The 14,417-nt window shown below is 45.6% G+C and overlaps 4 protein-coding genes across 4 annotated transcripts; all 4 read right to left on the bottom strand.

Annotated features, from left to right (window-relative positions):
• Positions 1-283: 283 nt before the first annotated feature.
• Positions 284-2,922, bottom strand: LOC4334595 (actin-depolymerizing factor 4-like). The gene is made up of 3 exons (NM_001418969.1): positions 2,764-2,922; positions 857-1,122; positions 284-767 (listed from the first exon to the last, which is right to left on the bottom strand). The coding sequence occupies exons 1-3, from the start codon at positions 2,764-2,766 to the stop codon at positions 617-619; spliced, it is 420 nt and encodes a 139-aa protein (NP_001405898.1). The 5' UTR covers positions 2,767-2,922; the 3' UTR covers positions 284-616.
• A 277-nt stretch (positions 2,923-3,199) lies between these two features.
• Positions 3,200-4,125, bottom strand: LOC4334594 (actin-depolymerizing factor 3-like). Its single transcript, NM_001418968.1, has 2 exons — positions 3,997-4,125; positions 3,200-3,832 (listed from the first exon to the last, which is right to left on the bottom strand). Exons 1-2 carry the CDS (start codon positions 3,997-3,999, stop codon positions 3,383-3,385), a joined length of 453 nt encoding a protein of 150 aa, NP_001405897.1. The 5' UTR covers positions 4,000-4,125; the 3' UTR covers positions 3,200-3,382.
• Positions 4,126-6,183: 2,058 nt separating this feature from the next.
• On the bottom strand, positions 6,184-6,879 carry LOC4334593 (zinc finger protein ZAT12). The gene has a single exon (XM_015773786.3). The coding sequence runs from the start codon at positions 6,755-6,757 to the stop codon at positions 6,323-6,325; it is 435 nt and encodes a 144-aa protein (XP_015629272.1). The 5' UTR covers positions 6,758-6,879; the 3' UTR covers positions 6,184-6,322.
• Positions 6,880-9,550: 2,671 nt separating this feature from the next.
• On the bottom strand, positions 9,551-10,399 carry LOC4334592 (zinc finger protein ZAT12). The gene has a single exon (XM_015773758.3). The coding sequence runs from the start codon at positions 10,323-10,325 to the stop codon at positions 9,813-9,815; it is 513 nt and encodes a 170-aa protein (XP_015629244.1). The 5' UTR covers positions 10,326-10,399; the 3' UTR covers positions 9,551-9,812.
• Positions 10,400-14,417: the final 4,018 nt, after the last annotated feature.

Raw genomic sequence — 14,417 nt, 5'->3', positions numbered from 1 at the left:
CGTTGTATCCAACAAAAAGAGGGGAACTATCTTTATCTTTTAATTTTGTCCCACAAGTGCATTTGCCCAAACCGCACTTTCATATTTTATCCAACAAAGAAGCAAACGAACCGAAACGCTACATCACTCAACCTTGATGAATAACATAGAACCACACAAATCATCCAAAACATTTGATATTTATCAAAATAAAGAGCAAACGAACTGAAATGCTGTATTGCTTAACCTCGATGAGCTAACATAAACCACACAATCCTCCCGAAGCATTTTATACTTTATCAAATAAAGAGCAAACGAACGGAAACGCTGCATTACTCAACCTCCATGAGTAGTCAGAACCATACAATCCTCCCAAGGTGTCCATGAGAACTGAGAACATATCAGCAATTTATTCTGTAACTTGAACATTGACACATCTCAATTAAACTTGGAACAGTGCATCACAGGCCCATACATTCTGAGCGCAACAACGAAATACAGGATAGAGCCATATCTCCATGGTTCCATGAACAAACCCACAAACCATCAAGCAGTCTCACACTACCAAATTTATAGTGACACACAAATCCATAATAGACAAGTCCATATTGCAAGATCATGAAAGGCATGGCAATGCTTATTTCACACGATCTTTGAGCGCATCGAGACTGATTTCGCCGGCGTCAGTAGCCTGCACTTCCAACTGAATGCCATTCAGCTCCTTCTTGAATCTTTCGTTGGAGCTAGCATAAAGCATCTTGCTCCTCACTTTTGCATTGTCTGGGGACCTTCAATTCAATCACAACATATCTCATAAGCGGTAAGGGTAGGCCTACAGTAAAGTAACTATGGAATAGACGGGGCACAGAAGCAATACCATAAGATATAGAATATCCTGCTCTTTGGCACATCCTCTGCAGTAAGGAAGTCAAAGTCATAGATTGCAAACCGGCAGTCCCCTTCAGGCAGGCTGCTAGTGAAATCCTCATAGCTTGTTGTGCGATCCCCAATCTTGTCCACAATGATCTCTTTCCCCTTGTTATCCATCATGAAAGTTATGAAGCGGTGCATCCTTTTGGACTGTAGCTCATTGAACTTCAGCTTGCAATCATCATGAATTGCAACTCCAGATGATGAATTTGCCTGTGTGTAATGTAACATCATGTAAGGAAATCTATGTCAGTTCATAGTTACTCGAGTAATTCAACCTTGACCTTTTCCTTCAAACAATATAAACTCGTGTGAACTTAGCATTCAACATATGCATGCAGTTGCTTCACCTCTTATAGCGTTGCCAATTATAATTTACATCCTAAAATCAGACTGTTCTTCAGTTTATTCAGGTAGAGCTTTATCGTTTTTAATTAGTTAATCCGCTGTAGTTATTTGTTCTCTCAAACCTGATGGGGAGTCTCAATATAAAACTAGACTGGTGGTGCTACCGTGCTACTGCTACCTCAACAGATGTGCCCCCAAATTAAACAATTTAGGGATTAATAGGAATGTTCATTAAACACTATGCAATTCAATTGGCATGGTCGAAAAGACCAATGAGAAAATATCCAGCCAGTAATAGGCAAAGAGGTGTGTGCCATATGAGACCAAATGATAATATCTAAACCATCAACACACACTCCAGTATCCATATCTGCAGGCGAAGGTCACAACAAAAAAAAAAGATGAGTGATACAGTGTGCATGAAGATGTTCGATTCAAAGGTGAATCCTGTTCTATGCAATCCTTTTCATGCACATTCACTGTTATTTTTGCAACAGTTATTACACCAAGTGCCACATACAAAGTTGCAAATTGGCAGCAAAAGGACATAAAAAGGATTGTATGAAATAATTTTTACAAGCTATGACTATCATGCAAGGATATGGACTACAAAAATATGGATGCTGACGTACTGTATCATATAGTCTACGTTTTGTGCACGGTCACTTGTTGCTGGTGGTTTCATCAGTGCCAATTGGAAGGTGTAGTCATTGCACTAACCATTCCCTTGTTAATGGCACACGTCCATAGGGATCGCATTAAACCACATTTAGCTGTCTTATACCAGAGATATCCCCATAAGATCAATAGAATCAGTGGGATCTGAATAAACTGAAGAATCCTGATGAGAAACAACATGCAGCAACACACTCTTTTCGCTGCTAATTCCAGAAAGGCTAGCTGGCAGCTATCTCATCATATCTGGACATATTGCAGTGGTCTAACCTCAGTCAGCATGTGATCCAGATACAGATCAACTTAAATTCCACGACTACTCGACGTCTGACGATCTGAATCTAACAATCTGGAGCTCATCAGCTAGAAGCTGCCAGATTCCCAGGCTTAAATCTACATCCACGCGAATCTCATCACACCGCCCCCGCATGTGTGCTTTGACTTGGTTCCGCTAATCTCAAGACCGGACAGTGTCACTCCAACAACCCAAGCGAAGACCTCACCGATCGACGAGAAGACAACATCCAAAATTCCTCACGATCCAGTCGGCGGCGATGAGAAAAACATCAAACCTTACCCCGCCGCAACATAAAGGAACAGCCGATCCACAACCGGAAGGGCCCCAAATCCCCCTCGATCCACCTCGATTCACGACCACCACACCTACTATCCCGCTTCTACGCCCCCCAAACTCCACCAAAAATCAACCAAAGGAACACAGCCACGAACCCCGGAACCGATCTGAAACACATCTACCGAAACCGACGCAAAACATCGCAGACACACGGGGGAGGGGGAGGAGGAGGAAGAGGAGAAGGAAGGCGTACGTACCATTGCTGAGCTCGGAGGGGAAGGGAGGGGAGCGGAATCGGCGGCGGCGGCGGCGGAGGCGGCGGCGCAGCAGCAGCAGCAGCAGCAAAGGGGAAAGCGAGACGCTTCTGCTACTGCAGCGAGCTCGGGCTTTTGTTCTCGTGTCTTTGTGTTGTGTTTGATGGAGTCGCCGCGGCGTCCACTGCTCCCAAGTTCCCAACCCAAGTGGTTGGCCTACCTCTACACGCCTCCGCGGTCGTCGGATTCCCGGATGGACGGCTGAGATGAGGCGTGACGGCCTATCATTGCTGCCGAGAAAAGTTGTCCAGGCGAAATGTCCTTGCTAAAAGCGAGATTTTTTCCCCCGTATTTTATTTATTTATTTTTATATTTTATTTTACCCTTTTATAGAGGACACGTCGTTATATGCTTGTGCTGATCTGTTCCATGGACGAAATTAAGGTGCAAGCGCGATCGACCGATCACCGGTTTAATCGTCTCTTTATTATTCGCGTAATGTAAATTAACCACACACGTACACAATCCAAACACCAAGCAAGCCGTACAAACCACACATACACATGGGCTGCAATGCCAACGTAATTACTTGGAAAATCGAGGTAATTAACGGCGTGATTAATTAGGAGGTGTGGTCCTTGAGCACGTCGAGGGTGAGCTCGCTGGGGTCGGTGGCCTGCAGGTCGATCTGGACGCCGTCGAGCTCCTTCTTGAACCCTTCGTTGGAGCTCGCGTACACCATCTTGCTCCTCACGTCCGCCGCCGCCGGCGACCACGACACGAAGAAGATCTTGCTGCGCGGCGCCTCGCCGCCCTCGCCGGCGGCCGCCGTGGCCGTGGCGTCGCTGACGGTGAAGTCGTGGTCGTACACGGCGTAGCGGCAGCCGTCGGCGGGGAGGCTGGCGGTGAGCTCGTCGAAGCCGGCGTCGCGTGGGCCCACCCTGTCGACCACCACCTGCCGCATCGCGTCGTCGATCTTGAACACCACGAACCTGTGGGCCCGCCCCGCCCTCAGCTCCTGGAACCTCGCCTTGCACTCCTCGCTCACCGCCACACCCGACGTCGCGTTCGCCTGCACAAACACACGCATAAAGTTCTGAATTCTGAAACTTCGAACAAACTGATCACTGAATTATGACCAAATCAGTGAAGAACTGATCACTGAATTCTTGGCAAATTCAGTTGGCAAGACAACAACCTGAATTCTGAAGCAGTGAGCAGCTTTATCATGCTTACCATGTTTCGTTCGAAGTGTCCTGGAGAATGCTCTGAAGAAGTCTGAAGAAACAATTAGTTGGATTCTGCAATGGTCGATCAGAAGTTCGCAGAAAGTAGTTGCAATTGAAGATTTGCACTCAGTAGCTTGTGAGTGTTTTATCAGAATATTGGATCCTTTAATAGGATGTCCGAGTCCTTTTCGAAGAAATAATTTAGAGGGAGATGTGTACACGTGTGAGCATACTGTGGCTTTGTTAGTTTTGCTCTGGGATAGATGGTTCCAGTCTTCCAGATGGTGTCTTGACGTGGCAGCAGGAAGCCTAACTCAAGCCACAAACACTCTCCCAGCCAAAACTGAAACTACAAAACTCCAAATTCCGCTTGTGCGTCGTTTCTCTCACAAGCTTCTCTTGATTAATTCAAATCAGCTACGTCTTGCTGACTGAACTAGTCATGACGTTGAAGCTTTCCATATGCGATCAGAAATGATAATAATTAGCTCTAATACCGTTACAGCGAATTCATGATGAGTCCACGTTGTCATGCATATGTTGAGGATCGATGCGAGAAATATGACACCATGACAGTAAACAACTGAAAAAGCTTCAGAATTCGCAGCTGTTGCGTACTAATCGTCTGACCTGTGCAAGGTAGCTGCCCCGTCACACTTTGCTGTGCAAATGGACCAAATCCACCGAAACAAATCGGCCGGCCGGTGACTTTCCAGGACGGCACCGGCGCACCAGTTGCTCGTCGCCACCGTGTTTTCTTTTTATCAAGGGAAGAAACTCAACTGAAATGCGCCCAGCTTGGCATGTCTGTACTATGCACTGCCTTGACAGTGCCACGTACACAGACTCGAACGACTAGCCGCGTTTCCTTCTGATAGCTTGCGTATATGAGCTTTTCTGATCTGTGACGCCTGGTAAAGTGGTAATATCATGTACGGTCAATTCACCGCTGTTAGGCGTTACTAGCTGTGAGCCTGTGATGTCTGACAGACCATAGAATGGAATGGGAACCATCGGATTAGCTAATAACGGACGGTCATTTTTGTTCAGCACCTCAAACGTACACAAGAACTGTAATTCCCAGGGCGAAAAAAATTAAAAACGGCACTTATTAACCATTTCCCACCTCCACTGAGGAAAAAAAAAAGACTACATTTTTAAGCACATAGAGGTACCAATTTTAGATAAAAGTCTATGCCTATAATATTAATATATTTTTTAAAATATAATACTTATAATATATCATAGATGTCATCACTACAAGCTGAGCGTGCCACGTGGGGAAAAAACGACGTGTGGCATGGGAGCCAAATATATATGGTTCTCCTTATGCCCTTATCCTCAGCTTCTCCCGCTCCAGCTCTCTTCTCTTCCTCTCCATCCGCGCCTCTCCCCAGCGACCAGTGGTCGGCCTCGCACCCTCCCCCCCTCTAGTGCTTGGCAGCTAGAGGCCCCGTTTATCCCCAGCCCTCTTGTGTCGGATTCTTTAGTGACGGCAAGGGTGGTGGCTCCAATGCCAGATCTAACATGTCCGAGCTCGAAGACCTCCAGATTTGGCCCCGCGCGGTGCCCTCCACCAGATCTGCTCTCGATGACCTCAATAGCAATCTTTCCTCAACAACCGCCTTGCCTCAGTCGATGCTCAGTGGCCAACGGCCTTCCCTAGACGTCGTGAAGTGAATGGTCGACGGGTTTAATTTGCTGATTTGCGAAAAAAAATTTGTTGTCTTTGATTATGTGTATGCCCACGTTATGTGATTTTCAATCGATCTTGGTGACGATCTAATTTGGATTTGAGATTTGAATTGGAGTTGGGGTAACGAGGAGTAACTCGATGTATCAGCTCGATTTCTCAATTGAGCCTTAAATGTGCTGGTTATGGAACTGGCACCAATGACTCGGAGTCATCTACGCCACCCGTAATGCCGGTTGGAAAATTCGGCACCTATAGGGATTTCGCAATAGACACCGATGGTCTTTCTGTAACAGTGGTATGGTGTAGATTATGTGTATGTACACAGAACAAACTACGCTTCCATCATGTGAGTAAGATCTCTGTTATCTAAATTATTCTGGCATGTACATGTGTGGTACATATATAAATCAATATTTGAAAACAGGGAACAATGGACGTAGAACACAGCCGATTCGATCGAACAGTCTGACACAGATAAAATTCGATTGGAGAATTGACTAATGAATGAATGAATGAATTAGTATATCCAGCGTAAAGCAATTCCTACAATGGTAAAATCTCTATCTGAAAAAAGAAAAATAATGAATGCAATAGCCACAATCGTGCACCAATATGTACAGGCAGCAATCGCACGAATCTAAACGAAGAGCTCGAGCAGAACGGGCGGCGCGTGCACCGCCGCGGCGGCGGCGGCGGCCTCCTCGCGGTGGCGGCGCATGTGGCCGCCGAGCGCCTGGCCCATCTCGAAGCCTTGGCCGCAGATGTGGCACTCGTGGGTCGCCGCCGCCGCCGGCTTCTCCTGCACCTTCTTGGTGGTCTCCTTGGCCGTGGCGGCGGCGAGGCCGAGCGCGAGCCCGTGGCGGCCGCGCAGGTGGCTGGTCCGGTGGCCGCCCAGCGCCTGGAACGACGGGAACGCGCGGCTGCACGTCTTGCAGACGAAGTCCCCACTCCCGGACGCCGCCGGCGACGACCCGCGCCGCGGCTTCTTCCGCTCGCCGCTATCCGCGGCAGCGCCGAGCGTGAGCGACAGCGAGAGGCTGATCACCTCGCCGTCCCTCGGATGCTTGGTCATGGTCAAGAAAGAAACCGAACGAACTGGAGATCGATCGAACACAAGATGATCGACGAGACGAGTTTTAGCTAGCTAGCTTCTGACTCGATCGAGAGAATGGTTAATATTGCTGTGCTGGTGTTGGGACTGGGTGTTATGCATGGGGTGGCTCTTATATACGGTACGAAAGGAGATGAGATTGTCACGTGCACGCCACGGCGCAGGCGCGGTGGAGGACGCCATGGCGAGCGCGTCGGTCGCAGTCGGCGAATCGTCTGAAACGTCGGAACCTTCTGTACGTACGCTTTGGGTGGGACGCGTTTACTACCTTGGGCCGGCTGGCTTGGCTTGGCTCAGATGTGCGTGTGCGCTGGCCTCACACCGACCGCGCGGCCCGCGGACAAGACAGGAAGGGTCCACGAAATAGTCAAGTGGGCGTTAACATAAACGGTGGGGGTTACGTTAGAACTCCGTATAAAAAAGAGTGTAGTTTTACAGTGCTCACATCCAAAGTTTAACCGTTTATCTTATTTAAATTTTTTATAATTAGTATTTTTTTATTTTTAGATGATAAAATATAAATAATACTTTATATATCACTATTTTTTTAAATAAAATTATAAATTTTTTAAATAAAACGGATGGTAAAATATTTGACACGGAAACTTGTATCTGTACTCAAATTGGGACGAAGGCTGTGTTTAGTTCAGCGTAAAGTTTAGATTTTAGTTAAAATTGGAGATAATATGACTGAAAAGTTGTGTGTGTATAACAGATTGATGTTATGAAAAAGGACTGAAGTTTAAATACAAACTTTGGATCTAAACACAGCCGAAGGCAGTAGCTGCGAGTAGAAAGGGTGTGTGGGGCCCACTGGTGCTGCACCGTTGGATGGTTCGGGGTGGTGGGGTCCAACCGACGTTTGGTTTTGACCGGTCAGAGTGCTAGTCTTGCACCCGAAGAAGAAAGTGAGTAAACTTCCGTTATTTGGTGCCTTCGCGTTGGATTGATATCGTCATGCGTACTCACGTGAGGTCAGTACTAGTAGTAGAAGTACTTGGCAGGAAATATCAGGTACTAGCAACCTACCACTTCCAGATTTGGATCCGCGCGTGTTCTCCAAACAAGATTGTGGATAAAACAAACGGAACATGTAAGGTGTTTGTGCTGTCAATTGTATGATACTACGTACTTTCCCGTGAAGTATACGTAGCACATACAAGCAACTAACGCGCTCAAGATTATTCACCCGTACGTACTCGGTACTCCTATGTGAGACCATTCAATTCATACCTGAAGAGAAGTGCTGAATATTGGCTTGCTGTTTCTTACGAACAAAGACTCGTTTCAGTTTCAGGTTCGGTCCTAGCTTCCTGTCACTTTCCTTGTTCCATCCTTACGAAACAATTATACTAGTATATAGTAATACTAATACTGCGAAGTATCCGAAGGGGATTGATTAGCTCTAGCTTGATTAGTTTAATTTACAGCTCCTTTCGATGGACATGCATATGTATGCATGTGTGTGTGCTTGCTCCTGCTGTGACTACGTCTACAAGCGTGTGCTCAAAAACTGTGTAAATTAATATCTACTATGTGATCGTTTAGTCGGTGATCTGTTTGCTAGGGAATCAATTAATTAGTGAACTGACGGGCGCGTCTTCGGTCGTAAATCCCTGAAATCCTTCTCCTTGATCAGCTTGAAGAGGTCCAAATGTGTTAATTTCCCCCAACTAGCGTCAATAATTGAAGAAAAATGATAATTCAAAGAGAGTGTTGTTTTCTGCCAAGTGTTGCCCTATGCTAATATTGCTGAAGCAGTTTCTCTCTTTGACAAATGTCCCTCGTGGATGAGATCAATTGCATTATAGTTTCTATCCAGCTAGCTAGGGACAATTTTCTGTTGTTTTCTCTCAAATGTTTGGGTAGGCACTTAATTAATGGATGAGAGTATGGAAGAATCACACATGATCGTACCTATACAGTGGTGGTTAATCTTGATTTCTTTTTTTTTCTTAAGAACAAGGGCGAGATTTGTCTAGCCTGTATTATGTAATTTCGGAGTACTTGAGGTAAATTAACAGAGAGTGGATATATGTACATACTTCCTCCGTCCCAGTAAAATTGACGTTTCAACGCCCCAAGCTTGTCCCAAAAAATGTGTCGCTACACAGAGAAGATGCACTCCTGGACGCCAAAGCAAGTTTAATTGTTGATTCAAATTTTTGAATATGTTAATGATGGCTTTGCCCCTTTATCAAACATGTGGCCAAGGCGCCAATTTGTGTACTCCCCGTAACACGTGGTAGTGAGTTGTGGTTACTTCATTACTGCTGGAAACATCCTCTAGAATATTCGGAATGCATGTATAAATGCTGGAAATGACAGCTGAATCAAATCATGGGGATAATTTGGTAATTTTGCACAACAGCTAATCTTGGATGCTAACCTTAAAACATCAATTTTACTGGGACGGAGGAAGTATCAGATATGTCCCCCCAGTAAGGATCTAGTCAGATCACATTTAGAGGTTGAAAGGGATATGACGTGGCTACACGTATAAGGAACAAATTCACAGATATATGTGTGTCTCCGTCAGATTCTGCACGCAACAGTGCAACACTGTTATTACGCATATCGAAGCTCAGTTGAACTTGGACTGCAAATTTGCAATCAGGGACTGGGAAATTTAAATATCTTTTTTGCTTGAAGAATAATCTGGGGATAAAATTTCGGAAATAATGATCAGGAGGAACAGCGCGCTGAATTTATTTCTGGCACAAACATAAATGTTGCATATATTTACAAGAGGTATAGCTATGAATGAAAGAATTATATTACATCTGTGTGTGTATATACATCTGAACTCAACAAATCTCCACCAAACGGTTCAAAAACTGACCGATTCAAAACCGAACAACCCAAACGCTAATGAAAAAAAAAATTAAACCCCTATCATAGTTACAAGATCGATGAACCTGACTTTTTTTTTCTAGACATGTACATGAACTAATTAATGGTGACACACACTGCGTCAGTTCAAAACTTGGACGAAACTAATGGAGACCAGCGGTAACTAGGCGAACAACTCCAGCAACACCGGTGGCTCGGCGGCGATCCCCTCCGGCCGCGCGTCGCAGCGCCAGACCCAGTCGTCGGCGGAGGATCCACCGCCGGCGGCGGCCATCTCCTCGCGGTGGCGCCGCATGTGTCCGCCGAGCGCCTGGCCCATCTCGAAGCCGAGGCCGCAGATGTGGCACTCGTGCTTGTCCCTGTGCTCCTTGTCGGCCGCCCTGTGCAGCCTGATCGCCTTGTCGCCGATGGCGCCGAGGTCGAGCCCGTTGCTCCGGCCGCGGAGGTGGCTGGTCCGGTGGCCCCCGAGCGCCTGGAAGGTCGGGAACGCGCGGCTGCAAGTCTTGCACACGAACTCCCCTTCCCCCGACGTCGCCACCACGCTCCTCCGCCGCGCCCTCTTCCTCCTCGCCGCGCCGCCCGCCGCCGCCGCCGACGAGTCCGACGCCGTCGACGAGCAGTCCGTGCTCAGCGCCAGCGCCAGCGACACCTCCTCCTCCTGCCTCGGGTGCTTCATCTCCGATTCGATAAGCTTGTGAATTAATGGATCGATGGATTGAGAGAGAGATTTTTGGTTGGGGGGAGATCGATGGATGGGTTGGTGGCGCGCGCCGCGCTTATATATAGGTTTTGGAGACGAGGCGGTGGGGGCTTACGTGTTTGCCAAGGAGGTGAGGGGGAAGCGACCGACATAGTGGCGAGGTGGCGTGGCTGCGCCAATCGCGTGCGGCCAACGCGACGAGCGGCGAGGTGGACGGCTTGGATTTGGATGGGGTCGGGGGGAGTGGGATGCGGGCGAGACGGACGTGTGGGTGGGCAGTGACCTCATCAGCTGGCACGGCATGGCAAACCATGGCGCGTGGCGGCTGTTGGTTGCTTAGCCGCGGGGGCAACGTCGTCGCCCGCGCCGCCACCGCCCGCGGCGGATAATCCACTCAATTATTTTATTCCGATCGATTATATTAGCACTAGTTGGGCCCTGCTTGGGGTTGCTGGAAGGGCCTAGAACGTTCTCGAGCTCGATTTGCTGAGCGATGGATTGTGTCTATGATCGCGGGATTAAGGGCTGGTTTGGTTTGAGGTCTAAATTAGCCTTATCAATATTTATCAATTTCAATAGTGTTTACTGTTTATATGGTTTGAAACCAAATTTAGGTATACCTAAGAAAATAGGTCATTTCAATAGTTAACTTAGGCTATTTTAGCTCTAATCCAGACATAAATTTGCCTTGCCAAAATTAACCATACAAAAACTTGCTAAAATTTAGTATCGACGAAAATTGGTAAGACCAATTTAGGTCACAAACCAAACCAGCCCTAATTAATTAAAGCACCTATAGTGGTCAATCGACCGTGACCATCCAGAACATTTGAACCCGGTCTACTGCAGTACTTTTATGGAGTACTAGTATTGGTTTTACTATTTGTTACGGTGAACCGTGAATCCAGACCATAGACACAGTTGTAAACCTGTCTCCGTTTTGTGCGGCCGGGGATAGTCAAACGTATATACATCGCGATGCATGTACAGTCTCGATTTCCTCTCAGACCTGTAGAGCTGTGTAGAAACTGTACGTATGACCTGTGACCGTGATGTGAATTCCGTCCCACCACACACGTACGGGAAGTCGGAACGGGAGGGCGCGTGCGATTAACCGAGCCGCGCCTTTCGCGGAGGCCGGCCGCCGCGCGATCCACTCCACGCACGCACGTAATTACGTACGCCCCCGGTCGGTGACAGCTAGCGGCTTACGCCCATCAACGGCAGGCGGGCATCAGGCCGGCTTAACCCCAGCGCGGCGCGCTGCGACGCGGCGATGAGATTGGCAGCACGGCCGAATCGTGAGGAAAAATGGCAGAATCTACCGCGATATTCTCACGTTCTCCATTTTCCCCACAAGCGTACTAGTCCAAGCCGCACGGGCGCGCGGCTTCCGTTTGCCTCGCGCGCAAGGAGCGGTGGTTCCTGTCGTTGCGTCGCGTGCGCGTTGCGCGATGATGTGTAACCGGTGTTGCCGCTTGCTAGTGGAAACTGCTCGTACTAGTCAGCGGAGTTTGGTCCTACTGGCTACTAGTACTACTCGGTTGCATCATGTTGGTTCGTATCTGATGCCACGACTTTTTATCTTTTTTTTCCCTGCATTGAATTTCTAGAGAGTTGGGGGTTGGGTACGGAGAACCTGGCCTTTTTTTTCTTTTTTTTTCTGGGAATACAGAACATCGATCTCTGGTTTTGTTTATGCTGGTTCCGGGAGGCCGCCTGCCTTGGTCAACAGTACTTCGAAGAACGAACCGGCAACAACCTCTAGAGGGAGCATTAGATTTGCAGTGATGTCATGGCAACGGTTGTTAGTGCTCTTTCTTTTGCTCAAATTTACGTGTGCCCCAAGTGGGCAGGAGTCTGAACGCGTACTAAAAATTCTTAGGCGCCGGACATGAGCTTCATGATCATAACTACAGAAACTAGATAAATGGATAAGGACATCACATGGATCAGCATCGGCGTCTCTATCCTGATTTAAAATATAAATCAGGAGAGAGAATAGCAGCGGGCTACAGATTTATATCCAGCTGTAGCACGGACTCCAAGACGCAGTGTATCTATGACATGTGAGACTAGATATTAATAGTGTATTATATAACTATTGTATAAATGAGCTATTAGATTGGCTATAGATGAATTGGAGCTAGTAGTTGGCTATACTATTGAACTTTCTCTTACATCGTCAAGTGTCTACGCGGTTAAGCAGGTCGGTCTGTTCTTGCGCAAAAGGCTAATAATATCTACTCCCTCCATACTCCGTTTTATATTATAAGTTGCTTGTTATTCTTTGCAGTAGAACTTTATCAAGTTTGACTAAATTTATAATAACAACTAGAATATCTAATTAGTTTTATTAAATATATTTTAATAATATATTTATTTTATGTTGAATATTATTTTTTTATAAATTTAATTAAATTTAAAAATATTTTATTAGAAAAAAAAGTTAAATGATTTATAATATAAAACGGAGGGAGTATATATACATGTCATCGACGACATGATACCTGGTCGTCGAATCAGAGACGAGTAGTGCAGTACGGAGTAGTCCTGAACGAGTCCTGACCCCATACTTGGACGGTAGTTCTTGGATGGATTTCGCGTGAGTTTCGTTGATTGAGCTCCATATGGTACGGTGCAAATTAGGCGGCGTGTTTTCCTTATATCTGAAGTTCCTTACCGGGCGCCGCTTGCTGCGTGACAGCTTGAGCTGATCACCTGCTATAGGTTTCTACATGCGCCTCTGTTCTTCGTGTGAACAGTGAGCTAGCTTACTGCTGTGAGCCTGTGAGCTGTATATATGGTGGATCAATCATGTATACTTCTACTTGGGTTGCCGACATCAACAGCTTCCCTGCCTACTGAGGCCTGTTTCTTTCATCTTAAAATTATTATAATCCAGATTATTAGAAGTAAACTAAAAAAACAGACAACTTATTAAAGTAGCTTATTAAAATCTGGAGCCCAGCTTATTATAATCTGATAAGCTCATTTAGGTAAGCTTTTTCTAGATTATTAGGTGAAAAATTACCCACCATGCCACCCCACTCCCTCTTTAGACTTGCAAACCTAATAATCTAGGAAAGAAACAACTAACCGCTTATTCTACTACAGATTATAACAATCTAGCTTACAGTAATCTGACTCAATAATCTAGATTATAATAATCTTAAGTCGAAAGAAACAGAGCCTGAGTTAAGGCCTTGTATAGATTAAAAAATTTTAGCCAAAAACGTCACATCAAATATTTGGTCACAGGCATGGAGCTTTAAATATAGGGAAAAAACCAATTGAACAGTTTGTATGTAAATTACGAGACGAATCTTTTTAAACCTAATTACGCCATGATTTGACAATGTGATACTACAGTAAACATTTGCTAATGATAGATTAATTAGGCTTAATAAATTCGTCTCACAGTTTATAGGTGAAATATGTAATTTATTTTATTATTAGTCTACGTTTAATACTTCACATGTATGTCTATATACCTCAAAGTTTTTACATCTGAAGAACTAAACACACCCTAAAAACCAAAACTTGAAAACGCGTTGCACCTAATATCCCTGCAGTACATAGGCTGACAATTGATATGGAATCAGGACATGATTGTAACATGAAACTTGTAGTGATAAGAACGACGTGTATACGTGTGTACCGTGTACGTATATGCGGTGTGAGCGTGTTACTTGCATCTAAATATTATCTAGAAAAATAATAATATCACAAACATGGCTATTTGTGTCGTTAGGTTAATAGGAACCAGAAGCTATACTTGTATTTTACTCCGTTTTGTTAGTTCAGCAGGGTCGATCGACGAACTCAAGGAGTGGGTAATCGTATACACTTATTTACTCCATAACTGGTTGCGCGTCAACCCATTTATCTTTAATCTAGCTTATCAACCATGGTTAAATTTAAATTTTAACACTTAATTTTGTAGTAGTGGATTTTTTATGTTTGTTTTATCCGAGATTTTTTTTTACGTTAACTCTTAAGTAGCTAGGAACAAATATATATAAGTTTTTACTCATAAATTATTTTTAAGCTGCTAATAAACATTAC

This window comes from Oryza sativa, chromosome 3 (assembly GCF_034140825.1).
Source record: "Oryza sativa Japonica Group chromosome 3, ASM3414082v1".
In the NCBI taxonomy this organism is placed as follows: Eukaryota; Viridiplantae; Streptophyta; class Magnoliopsida; order Poales; family Poaceae; genus Oryza; species Oryza sativa.
Note: the sequence above shows the minus strand (reverse complement) of the source record. Positions and strands in the feature narration are given on the sequence as shown.